The sequence below is a fragment of the Asterias amurensis genome, chromosome 21 (assembly GCF_032118995.1).
Source record: "Asterias amurensis chromosome 21, ASM3211899v1".
Taxonomy (NCBI): Eukaryota; Metazoa; Echinodermata; class Asteroidea; order Forcipulatida; family Asteriidae; genus Asterias; species Asterias amurensis.
The window spans coordinates 10,736,326-10,749,120 of NC_092668.1; the positions used below are offsets into that span (position 1 = coordinate 10,736,326).

A 12,795-nucleotide genomic window follows, 5' to 3' on the forward strand; every position below is an offset into this window, starting at 1 on the left:
CTACGCACACAAAAATCATTGAATATTGACATTTCCGATCAACTGAATTTTTTTCCTGTTTTTTTATCATCACCCATTCTCATGCCTGCACATCTTAAAAAAAAAAACTTCTGCCGATTTTGGGGGAAAATTTAACAAAATGTAGTGACCAAGTATCTTGTCCGGCAGAAAAAACACAGGAATGTGAAAGGTCACTCATTTTGTAAACAAAGTTTAGAAGGTCAACAGGTTCTCTGGGTTTGTTTTATTTAGAGGAAGGAATACATGACTTTAGGGATTTTACAAATCTTTACAAATAGGCCTACTCAATTGCCAGCAATGAAGGGCAATGTTTGCTTTATCAGATTCTGCAATTGTTTTATTTCGTGCGAAAAGACGCAAAACAGAAAACGTCCTGACTTATTTTTCAACCTTAGTAGGTGGAAATTGGTAATGTAGCACTGCATCAAACCTGACAGCCATTTCCACTTTTTCTTATACACAATTTCTTCATTTCCGTCAGTTACTGATATTTCAAGGGCCATCTAAAGGAAAGGAGCCTATCTTGTTCTTATTTCTTGTTTTTTGCTCAAGAATACAGGAACCAGAAAGCTACTACTTGCAAAAACTATAGGATGTTAAAGTTGCCACTATAGTGTGTCTTCACATAGCTCATAGGACCGTGTATGTCAACATTGCTCTATGCATATTATACCAACAAGAAGTATCCAAATTTACAAAGGGACTTGGGTGTTAAAATAAAACCATGGAGGAATAAATTAGATCCTCCATGATAAAACTAAACACTACTTATTTCTGGCATTACAATTTAAGTGGTATCTAGGCCTATTGTTGCAACACCCTGATGTCAAATTTTGAACCCCAATTTTGAAACCCGGGGGTTTTACAGTAAAACTATGATGTTTTTCATAGACAACTCACCATCCAAATGTACCTTATTTGCCACCAGAGCGAGCAATCAAAAAAGACAGAAAATATCTTGTTGACCTACGACTAGTTAAAGGCCCCCTATCGTCAAAGAAAAACCAGTTTTTGCAATAGCGCCCTCTCGCTCATAAAAGTTGTTTACGCTGTTCTGCGAGGGTGACTTACACCCTCTGTTAGTTCGTCGTGAATACAAAGATGGCGGAATCGGAGATGATACAGTGTTCATGGTAAGCCCGTCACTCTGTGCTTGTTGCAAGAACACTTGCCAGAAAACAGTGGAACACGGGGAGCTTTCCCACGAGCTTTGCGAGTGTGTGTGGCACAAGACAAACAAAAGGACCGGAAGGAAGTGAGGAACAACAACAGGGATCTCAATAATAAAGTAAGCGTTACCACTATTTTAGCCTTATGTGTTACTGTTAGTGTTACCCCAGTTTTATCCAAGTCGATCCAATCGTGTTTATTGTCACTTTCGTTATTATTCACCGTTCTGGAAAACGGGTGAATTTTCATCATTTTCTCTCGAGAAAACGGCAAACGGTTTGAGTACTTATTGTACTTGTAGGATCAGGACACAAAACACAAATATCTATAATCTACAGATTTACATTAAACTTATACGGTAAATACTGATAGCTACCCTTACAATACTATACTTGCTGATACCCTGGTGAGACGAACAACTATTACAGCATGTAAAATATGTTACCAGTAAGTTATACTAGTATTTATAGCATAACTGGTAATTACGTTTTTACATGCGTGCTAAAACGGAGATGGATTATTTTGCGTGACTTTGTTTTACCAAATGCCTCAATACTTTGCAGCAAGTAACATTTTAAGTGAAGCTTTTTACTACCCAAAATGTGTAAGTTAAATGTAAATCTGAAAACATGTTACAACAAAAACCCAACAATTTGTTTACAGCAATTTATTATGGCAAACGGATAGGGCATTATAATTAAATTCTGTATTTTTTCAGGAGTCGGATTCAGAAACAACTGAAGGCGAGGGGAGAACAGGCAAATTTGATGCTGTGCGAAACAAATTCAAGAAGAGAAAGCAATATCAAGGTATTCTGAATGTTTATTATTTTTTTGTACAAATACAAGTTAAAATATGTCTATATGGTTTACAGGAGCTGCATGTACCTGAATCAGTCTGTGAAAATATATAGATGAATTTCATCAACATAAAACAATATTTACGTATATGGAAAACTAACTGAACTTGAATGAAGAAAGACAGCAAGGCAAGGGGTAGAACAATAAATAATATTTATACACATAAAAACACTATGAATCAAACCATAAAATTACAAACCAAAAATTAGGGAAATATTTACAGGGGCATATACAAATACAAAATAAATACATAAAATAAAACATTTAGAGCAGGTGCAGGCATGATATACTGGTAATTTTGGAAAACAACAACAACAAATAGTTTAGATAGTGGAAGGGCTGATCTTCACATGGTGTAAGGCTATCGTACACTTATCACAGTTGTCTGGTTTTCCCAAGAGCAACACATTGTCAAACAGCCTAGGATGAATATGCCTGAATGTAAATAACAATAATGTGTGTCTACCGTTTCAGAAATATCTCAACGCTCTTCCAAGGAGGTTGAAAATGTAACCGCAGAGCTGTAGAGACAGCAGCTTGCAGCATGTCAATTGCATTCTGCAGCTAACAAGAACAAGCCATGAACCCCAAGCTCCCCCTCAAGAAGTTTTGTCATGGTGCAGATGTAGAAATCGCAGGGATATAACGCTGCTGGAGGAGAATAAGTTTTGCACTAGGAAGGTGAAATGGGTGCCTCACACACACACACACACACAGCTCATGGATTACAGGGATGACATGCTGGCAGCAGAGCAAATCCACAATAATGACAGTTTTTCAGCATGCAGCATAATAGGCAGCATGTTTTTTTTAGCAGCATAGGCGACTTGGTGCTATAAACCGTAGATTCATCCCATGTGTTTTGTTTTATCAATAAGGGATAGGTTTCTAGCACCAAATGGTGTTTATATTGGGTTCAGACCTCGAAGGCTCTTATTACAAATAATATTGCAATTTTTCAGCATGTTCTAAAATATTTTAATTGCTTGAGTTTGAACAAAGAGAAATTAACCGCAGTGAGACATGAACCAATGACCTCTGAATTAACGTACAAGTGTTCTACCAACTGAGCTATCCAGCCCATGCTGGCGGTGTCCCTATTTGTCATCAGAAATTGATTAATAGGGACACAGCCAACATAGTGCTGGCTAGCTCATTTTGTTAGAGTGCATGTACGCTAATCTTAAGATTGCTGGTTCAAGTCTCACTCCAATTACTTTTCCATTGTTCAAACCCAAACTACTTTTAAAACTCGCACAATCTGTTCCCCTTGTTATTTGTTGCATATTTTAGTATGAGTGTCTCCACACTAATTTATAAGCTCAGCTCATTAATTTTTGCAATCGAGACATAGAGGGTTGTTATAAGCAGCTGTATGTAGCTGGTTTCTACATAGTGAATTTTTTTTACACACAAAAATGTTAAGTATAACAACAATATGAGATTTAGAATATGTTTTATTTGCATCAGGGATTATGAATATTTATTGTGGTTTTACCCATATAAACCGATGCGTGTGAGCCACTGTATTTTGGAACTTATCAAAAATCTTTGAAAAAAAAACATCACAAATTACTTGGGTGGTATTCGAACCCACGACCCTTGCAGCGCTTAGAAACTTTGTATTAAGCGCTATATAAATGCATGTTATTATATTATTAGTATTTGCAATTCTAGAGCAGTGTCATAGAAACTAGTCTAATTGGCTCTAGAATTGCAAAGGTCATTGGTTTGAATCCCACCCGAGTAACATGCTTGTTTTTTTCACAGAATTTGGTGGAAGTACTGAGTATGCTATTGACACATCAATGTATATGGGTCAAGCCAAAATGAGGAATAAGATTAATAAAAACAAACTATGGATAAAGAAATTACATTAATTCAAAGGTGTATCATTCATAACAAGGACATACTCAAAAGACAAGAAAATGATCCAAGAACACGTCATTTTACCTCAACTTGTTAAATTTAATGATCAAGTCAGAAATGAGACCTTCCACTTGGTACATATGTATTTAGGAAATTAAAGTGGGAGTTAATTTTGGCTGATAGTTGTGATTTTGGCTGATATGAACAATCTTCAAGATGATCACTATTGGTAAACTACTCAAAATAATTGTTAGCATAAAAACTTGGTAACAAGCAATGGAGAGCTGTTGATAGTGTAAAACATTGTGAGAAACGGCTCCCTCGGAAGTAACTTAGTTTCCAAGAAAGAAGTAATTTTCCACAAATGTGATTTCGAGACCTCAGATTTAGAATTTGAGGTCTCAAAATCAAGACATGAAAGCACACAACTTGGTGTGACAAGGGTTTTTTTCTTCCATTATTTTACCGCAACTTTGATGACCAATTGAGTCCAAATTTTCACAGGTTTGTCATTTTGTGCATATGAATGTTGAGATACTCAACGTGAGAAAACTGGTCTTTGACAACTACCAAAAAGTGTCTATAAAACAGACGTTACAAAATATTTAACCTGCAATAGTTTTAAACCATGTAACGCCAAGTGGTTTTGTTTTTCAAAGTGAAAAGAATGAGATTTCCAATTTCTTTACTTCTTGTTCATCCCATCAAGTCTCTCCTAGACTAGTTTTTCTATGGATGGGGCTGGCACTTTTGCAATGGTGAAAGAAATGCGTTGTGGATTATCATCAGATAAAGTAAAAAGTGACATGCTATGATAAATAACCATGTACCCGCCCCGCCCCGCCCACTTATGATCTTTTAGCTGCAATCCTCTCCATCGAATCTGTGATGTAGCTATAGGGCTGCGGTTTGGGCTTGGGATGTGCTGACCATTTCTTTTACCTGTGGAAACCTGGGAAAGGGAAATAATAATATGAGATCAGAAAAATACACCTTGGTTTGACAAGTTAAAGTGTTCTGGAGCTCTTGAAAATTGAAGAATTTTATTACAAGAGGATGTATTGAAATGAATATGTATGTTCCTAAGAATATCCTTTGGAAGGTTTATTTAGTTACTAGAGGTGTAGTTTGTTGATATAACAAAAACAACTGATTTTGGAAACAGCTTACTTTTACGAAACATTCAAGGATACACGCGCACATACTTGGGTGTTAAAATTGACACAAGATCAATGTCAAACAAAGATACATGTACAAACAACAACTTATTGTTTACATCATTGGGTGTTTAGCAACATGAAAATAACACTCAATTGTTCCCTTGGATCGGTCGAGTTGGTCTTTGAAAAGTGTTTGTAACCGTTTGTTATAAAATACATTATGATTAGAAAGATATTTTAAAAGTAGAATATAATGATCCACACTAGTATTACGCGAAATTGGGTGGTTATCCTTTTACCTCATCGACTAACACAGTCGGCCATCTGTGGGCGTCAAATTTCTCCCATAAATGGCCGACCGTGTTAATTCGCAAAGTAAAAGGAAAACCTTGCAATTTCGAGGCAAATTTGTGTGGATCATTGTATTCTACTTTTGAATCATTTTTCTAACCATATGCTTTTTATTACAAACGGTTACGCTTTTCAAAGAACAACTCGACTGATCCAAGGCAACGTGTTCCTCTAATTTGGGTTATTTTTAGGGTCTCAATAAAGTGAAAATACATTGGTGTTAATTTTTTACACCCCAGTTTTTGCAGTGCATAAAGGCAAGGCATTTTCTGTCTATTTATTGGCAAGTTAAAAGTTTTAACTGTTTTTCTGTTTAGTCGTAATTTGGAATAAAAGGCATCCTAATTGTTACAATAAATGTTCTTTCAAAAACAACCTGTCATGCCCATTTTTGTTTTGATACTAGACTTGTTTAACCTGTATGAGTGACGTTTGTGAACAAACATCAAATTATGATTATTGTGTCTGTTCAGAAACAAAATTAACAGTGTATGCATTTAGCCTTCGAAATTAGACTGGGTTGAAACGTCAGGCCATTATCTATTTTGGGCATTCACGGTCGTTGTGGTTGATCAGTTCACAAGTAGCCTTAGTATATATAAAACAAGACAAGTTGCAAGGTCCTTGAATGCCATCCCTTCTTCATAGAACCTTCAGAAAGATTGTACCTTTGACAACTTTATTACTAACCGTTCTGAGTTAATGTCTGCATGGTCTAGTGACATTCCTTTCTCCATGGGTCCAAACAGTCTCTTTGCTGTGGTTTTCTTTATTGGCGTTGATGACACCAGTAGACTATCTTGATCACTGAAAAGTGAAATTAAACACAACACATTTATGGTATGACCATGAGTATAAATTATGATACCGTTTGTTTACACGACAAGGCATTTATTTATTCTTCTAAGTTTTTCCCCTCCATTTTCAGTTGTATTGTTTATTTTTTTCTAGAGGGTCCCTAGACTATGCCAGGGAGAAAAGGGTTTTCACACTGATGTCAGGCATGCAACTACATCAGCTGATATAATTTTTTTTTATTCTCAGTACTTTCAATTGAAAAATATCGTACACAATTTTGTGACATTTTGTAATTTCCTCCTTTTTGTTTAAGTTACAGTTGCATGCCTGTGACGACCATGCTGTGTGAAAACATAGGCCTTATTAACCGTTTATTTAGATTTTATTTTTTTATAATGAAAACAAAATCAATCAATGAGACCTTTCCAGCTATTTTGCAGGCATATTCTTTAGTACAAAAAAGTTATAATAAAAAACCCCGAAACCAAGCTCTTTCTTAAAAAAACCCAGGATCAATAAGAAGCCCGTTTCATTATAATTAATTCTTTAATCCACTTTAAAACAAAAAAGAAGGAATATTTAAACATTATTTTCGTAATATCATCACTTGTTGAGGGGGGCCCGATAAAAAGCATAGCTTGTCGAGAGTATGGACCCCTAACCTAACGAAAGCAATGAACTGAAGCAAAAATTAATACATAGGTGAAGAGAGCGAGTAAAATGCGAGTAAAACTTTAATAGCCTACCTTCTGGTGAATATTCTAGTCGTAAACTCTGGTCTTGACCACAAGTAGAAGTCTACTGGTAGATCTAGAACATGAACAGTGTAGTAAGTAAACAAGATCGCGGACAGGACTGTCATCAGATGTTTGACAAACTGGGACAGTTTTGAGTTAATGAATTTACACTGCTCTCGCATTGATTGGAACTCATCATTCGCATCAGCTGGATTGACCTAGCCTGCTGTGTACTTCCTTCTGATAATCTCTGTTTTGCACAGATTTCCTTCTTTTGCTGGCAGATTCCGATACTGCCCGGGTAACTTTCCTGTTCCTCACCTCTTCTTCATGGCCATTTTGATGCGCCGTCAAAAACGCATAATACACCCGCAGGTCCTTTCCCTACGGATAAGGTGCGGTGGTTGCGCACACTCAAACATGAAAACACGACGAAAAGCTCTAGAAACAGATAATCACGATCGACGTGTAATAAATCCATGCCATTGCAATAGCGCGTATCGTGTGTATACACCCATGCCATTGCAATAGCGCGTATCGTGTGTATAAACTCATGCCATTGCAATAGCACGTATCGTGCGTATAATCCCATGCCATTGCAATAGCACGTATCTATATTTAGACTACGCCCTCCGGGGATGGTAAATGTAACAGCTATCGTCGCACTGTGTCAAAGGTAAATATGCTTGGCAAGCATTTTTCGTTCGTGCGTATGACGATACAGCGTCTTTAATAAACGAAGGCCACTTCGGTAGGCCTTGATTCCCTACTAATGATCATCTGTGGTTATCATCAGCAATTCTTCAATTTCAAAATACCTTCTGTTCACAAACGAAACAAAAATAAGCAAGTCTTGGTCGAACGCCAACACCATTAGTGACCCTTTTGAACTTTTAAACGGCGTGTGATTCTCGGTAAAACCACGATCAACCGTTACCATGGCAATAATGCCGTCACTAAACATAAATGTGACGCCCTTCAAACGAACATTTACGCAAGCAGATAAACTCGCGCAAACGGAGCAAGTGTGCAGCATGTACATCCAGGAAAGTCAGAGGTAAAGCGAAAGACGCAGTTAGTGTGTCAAAGAAATTAGTACTTCTGTTCTTTATCTGTGTAAACTCTTGGGCAAATCGTAGAGCAAGGACATGGGCAAGACAACCCCTGTGTAAATTTATTACCAGCGAGCTTTCAGATGAAAAGTATCATTTATTTTGTCGACTTTACTACCAACCCTGTATTATTGGCTAAATGCCAATGGAACTTGTAAAGCACTATTCCAAAGCTGTCAAAGACTCAAATAAAATGTTGGGATTTTGAACACTATTTTTTTGTCAATCTTGAGATAATTGAACATAAAAAGATGAAGAAGTGCAGGGCAAAGTGGCCCGACAAACAGCATCAGTCTGGTTGGGACGACTCAGGTTGGCGTGGATATCCACTGTCAGTCGGAACCCCAGTTCAAATCCCGCCGGGGCACAAATGGTTTCCTACCAGACTGCGTAATAAGTTCTCCCCGATAAGTTTTCTCTCACAAGTAAATCGAAACGTCGTTCTCCGCGGGGATTCCTGGCTATAGTGATAATGTTCGCTTCTGTGTGAGTCCTTGGCTTCACTACCAGGGCCCAATTTCATAGCGCTGCTAAGCACAAAAATTTGCCTAGGATAACATTTCTCCCTTGATAAAAACAGGAATGGCAACCAACAGCTGAACACCAATAAGAAGCAATTCATGCAACAAATGGAAATTTGGTTGGTAATCCTGTTTTTATCAAAAGGAAGAAAAGCTTTTTTGTGCTTAGCAGCTCTATGAAATTGGACCAAGTAGTCATAAATGAAATGAGAACTCACTAACATTGGTTAGTGTTTTCTTATTTGAAAGTGTCTTTTTAAACGTCGCCCAAAATAATTACTTACATGAAATCAAAATGTCCCACTTTTTTTTTGAGGTGAACGTGAGTTAAAGACCTGGACACTATGGTAATTGTCAAAGACCAGCCTTCTCACTTGGTGTATCTCAACATGCATAGAATAACAAACCTGTTAAAATTGTCACACACGAAGTTGTGTACTTTCAGATGCTTGATTTCGAGACCTCAAATTCTAAACTTAAGGTCTCGAAATTAAATTCGTGGAAAATTACTTCTCTCTCGAAAACTACGTCACTTCAGACGGAGCCGTTTCTCACAGTGTTTATACTATCAACCTCTCCCCATTACTCGTTGCCAAGTGAGGTTTTATGCTGATACTTATTTTGAGTGCAATCGTAGATTGTAAACAAACCACATGTATGTTTCTTGAACATTATGTGAATGTAGGCCCATCCTTCAAAAATTAGTTTGTAGAGTCGATAGAGCAAGGTTACCTGACCTTTGACAGTGAAAGCTAGGTTTGTATTTCTTTCTGTATTCTAAACACCAGCTGGGGCAGCTCAGTCAACCTCCATGGTCAAAGCACTCGGAAATGTTTCACAAAATACTTAAAGAAAACTTCCAATGTTAAAATGTAATAATAATTCAAACACATTTTTATTCCCATTAAAATAATTGTGTGTGATTATTTACCTTTTTGTTTTTGCAACTGCTTTTTACAATGAATGGTTACAAACAATGTATGCCTGTAGGCCACGTAACCTCTGACATCACTTGTTTACAAAAGAGCCACAGAGCCTGGACTTCCTTAGTCAATAGAGTAAGTACGATTTGTACACATCCCAACAGAAAAAAATACAATCTTTTTGCACTGTCATTGCAACTTACATTTCTCATTCAACCATACTAGACCAAGGCCCAGTTGCGCTATGCCCCAATCCTTGCATGTAATTTTCCCAAGGGGTTGTCTGAACATAGGGGTGTCGAAATATAGAGCAGTTGCCCTTCAAACATGGAGGCTTCAAATCAATTCAAGACATGACTTTACCAAAAGCCTACATCTTCAACTTCAGCATGTACACCACAGCTAGGGCTGTTTGGCTAGCTCTATGACGCAACCTTGCTGGATGAAATTAGATGTAACATACTTTACCCAAAAATGACCATAAAAGATCGATCCCCTGAGGATAGATATGCCCCCTGATTACGTAATGGTTTACCGATAAACCTGGGACACCCAGGGTCCGACCAGTGGTTTGTTTATTGGTCCAAGTGGCGGAGCAGGCCGGATGATGTTGTTTATACAAGCTTGCTGAACTTTGACCTGACACACGGTGTTGTTTTTGCCGGGCTGCTGCGGTAGAGCTTCTGAATGATAGTTAGAGGTGATTTTTTTTGTTTACACTCAAAAACATGTAGTTCAATCTCTCGTGATTTTTAATTGAAGTACGAAAAAAAATTGGTGATATGAACTCTATTGTTGCTGTGAGAGACATTGTGAGAAACGGCTCCCTCTGAAGTAACGTAGTTTTTGAGGAAGCGGTTACCGTAGTTTCTCACTAAAATATTTTAACCTTATAATATTTAATAAACCTTCAGGCCTGAAGCCCTTTTAGGCATCTGAAAGCACACACATTTGTACAAGGGTGTTTTTCTAAAAACAATTATCTTGCAACTTCGATGACAAATTGTGCAAAATGACAACATTTTCACTGAGTTATATGCATATGTTGTTGGGATACACCAAATGAGAATACTGGTCTTTGACAATTACCAAACGTGTCCATAGCAACAAAATATGTAAGGAGGTGTCTTTTTTGGGGGGGGGGGGTAGTGAAAACGTTGACCGAGTATACGTCACCGCGGTTAAGGAACCGTCAAGAATGCTACATTTTTTCATGTACTGTCTTTTCCTAAATATCACCGACACTCACGATTAAAACACACTTGCTGTCCACGTCAAAATGGTCAAGTTTAGATTGTTAACGATGGCACTTTAATTAGTTTGGCACTATCTGTCGTCGAATTCATTTGTGTCTTTTATCTTAGATCTCAGAGATGTGTTTTGAGTATGATTAACCACAGGTGAACAAGCCATCAATAGGGGGTAAAAGAAAAATCACGAAGGAGAAAAAAACAACTGTAGTTCAATGCACCCAGAGCTCTTTGCTCAGTCGACACTCCGGAGTACGATAACTGTTTCCTCTAAAAGCAGCGGGTGGCTGCGGGTTATCGACGGGGAGACTGGCGATTGATGACCGCATCTGTCTGCCAGAACGCCGCCGCTTGAACTCATTGGGACTGAAGCAGCGATCAGCCCCCGGCGCCTCGAGCTGTCTGTTGGCGGCTCGCAGTTTGTTTTAAAACGTCTATTCTGTGCTTAATTAAAATGTATGACATTTTATAGTTACTACATGCTGTCTAAAGACTGTATAGAAATGTTGTCTAAAGACCGTTAGTCCGTATAGCAACCAATAATATTTTTCTTACAAGAATAATTTGCTGTATTATATTTTGTTCGTTAATTGATTTCCCTCGGAGTCAAAAGAGGGCGATGTTTACATTTGGAGTTTGTCAGCAGCATGCGTTTGCGTCTCGCTCTAGCTGTTTTGAACACAGAGCATGGTTGACTCACTACTGAATATTTAATAATACCCCGTTATTTATTTCTCATTGGTAACACTAGGCATAACTGGTAATAACTCAAAATAATTTCTGCAATAAAACTCACTTGTTAACGAGCAAAGGACAGTATAGCACGCTGGGGGGGGGGGGGGGGGGGGTTCCAGAAGGTAGTATTTATAATTAAAGGGACACACCGGCTCACCGTTTACGCAATTTAGGGGTGTAGAATCATAAATAATGTTTTTATAGATGGTTGCTGTAAAAAAAATCATCAAAATGTCACGTATTAAGCGAAAAATAAAAAATAAATAAAAAAGCGGCCATATAACAAGCTTCCGTTACACGGACTCTTTGAATGTGAATCTTACGTTAGATTTTTCACTATTATTTACATTTTGTAGCGATAATTTGAATACATGATCTTTTTCGTCAATTATTCGTAATTAATTTTGTAAAAAAAAAGATTTAAATTTGGTTAAGTAAGTTACTTTTAGACGGCTGAAAGTAAAACTAGCCCGGAAGGTCACGTGATTGTTTGTACCACTTTTTGGTTAGAACAATCACGCGACCTGCGTTTTTGTCTTAAAATGCTCAAAAACGGCTAAATTTGATGATTTTTTTTAAGGACTGTTCTTCTTCATTCCTGGAAGACCGTTGAAGTCATATCTTAGTCTATTTTGTAGCTCAAACAGCCCAATTCGACCGGTGTGTCCCTTTAAAATGTTTGATTATTTCTTTTTGCAACACATTGTGGCGATATCTGCTTTGCTGATTAAATATATATCCCCAATAAAACTTATTTCTGACAGGAAGACACAATCTGAGAAGCATTACCAAGGTAACGCATTACCCAGGTAATGCTTCTGGGGCATAAAAACTGTTACATAACCAAATTACTTCGTATAAAATGAAAATGTATTATACTCAATCGAAAACTGCTTTCAGCTTCTAATTTTTTGTTATAGTGATTACCAAATGTAATAATGGGTCATCAAAGGGCTGGAAGAACCCGTACACGACGTGCCGGTGTGGTGGTTTCAGTTTTCCGGGACTCAGTACTAATTCTACCTCCATGGTACAGCATATAACAATGACTACTTTCACTTGCTGTGCGCAAGCGTCGCATGACGTAATGTTACCGTATTTGGTCATTCGGAAAACTGAACACGGCGGAAAGTTGAAACCACCACACCGGGATCCACCACTGCTGGGTCTTGAATCATGGAGGAATAAATTAGTTTATTTATTCCTCCATGGTTGAATCAAGTCACAATCCTGCGAGGGTCCTTTTATTCTCAGTCCCGTCGCCTCAACATCAGAAAACTCCCCCAAT

At 37.7% G+C, this 12,795-nt stretch overlaps 1 protein-coding gene and 1 long non-coding RNA gene across 2 annotated transcripts; one reads left to right on the plus strand and one right to left on the minus strand.

Moving 5' to 3' along the window:
• Window positions 1-1,006: 1,006 nt before the first annotated feature.
• On the plus strand, window positions 1,007-5,806 carry LOC139953201 (uncharacterized). The gene is made up of 3 exons (XR_011787952.1): window positions 1,007-1,309; window positions 1,910-2,000; window positions 2,526-5,806. It is a non-coding gene; the product is annotated as an uncharacterized lncRNA (long non-coding RNA).
• On the minus strand, window positions 3,999-7,399 carry LOC139953200 (uncharacterized). Its single transcript, XM_071952657.1, has 3 exons — window positions 6,976-7,399; window positions 6,122-6,238; window positions 3,999-4,872 (listed from the first exon to the last, which is right to left on the minus strand). Exons 1-3 carry the CDS (start codon window positions 7,146-7,148, stop codon window positions 4,815-4,817), a joined length of 348 nt encoding a protein of 115 aa, XP_071808758.1. The 5' UTR covers window positions 7,149-7,399; the 3' UTR covers window positions 3,999-4,814.
• Window positions 7,400-12,795: the final 5,396 nt, after the last annotated feature.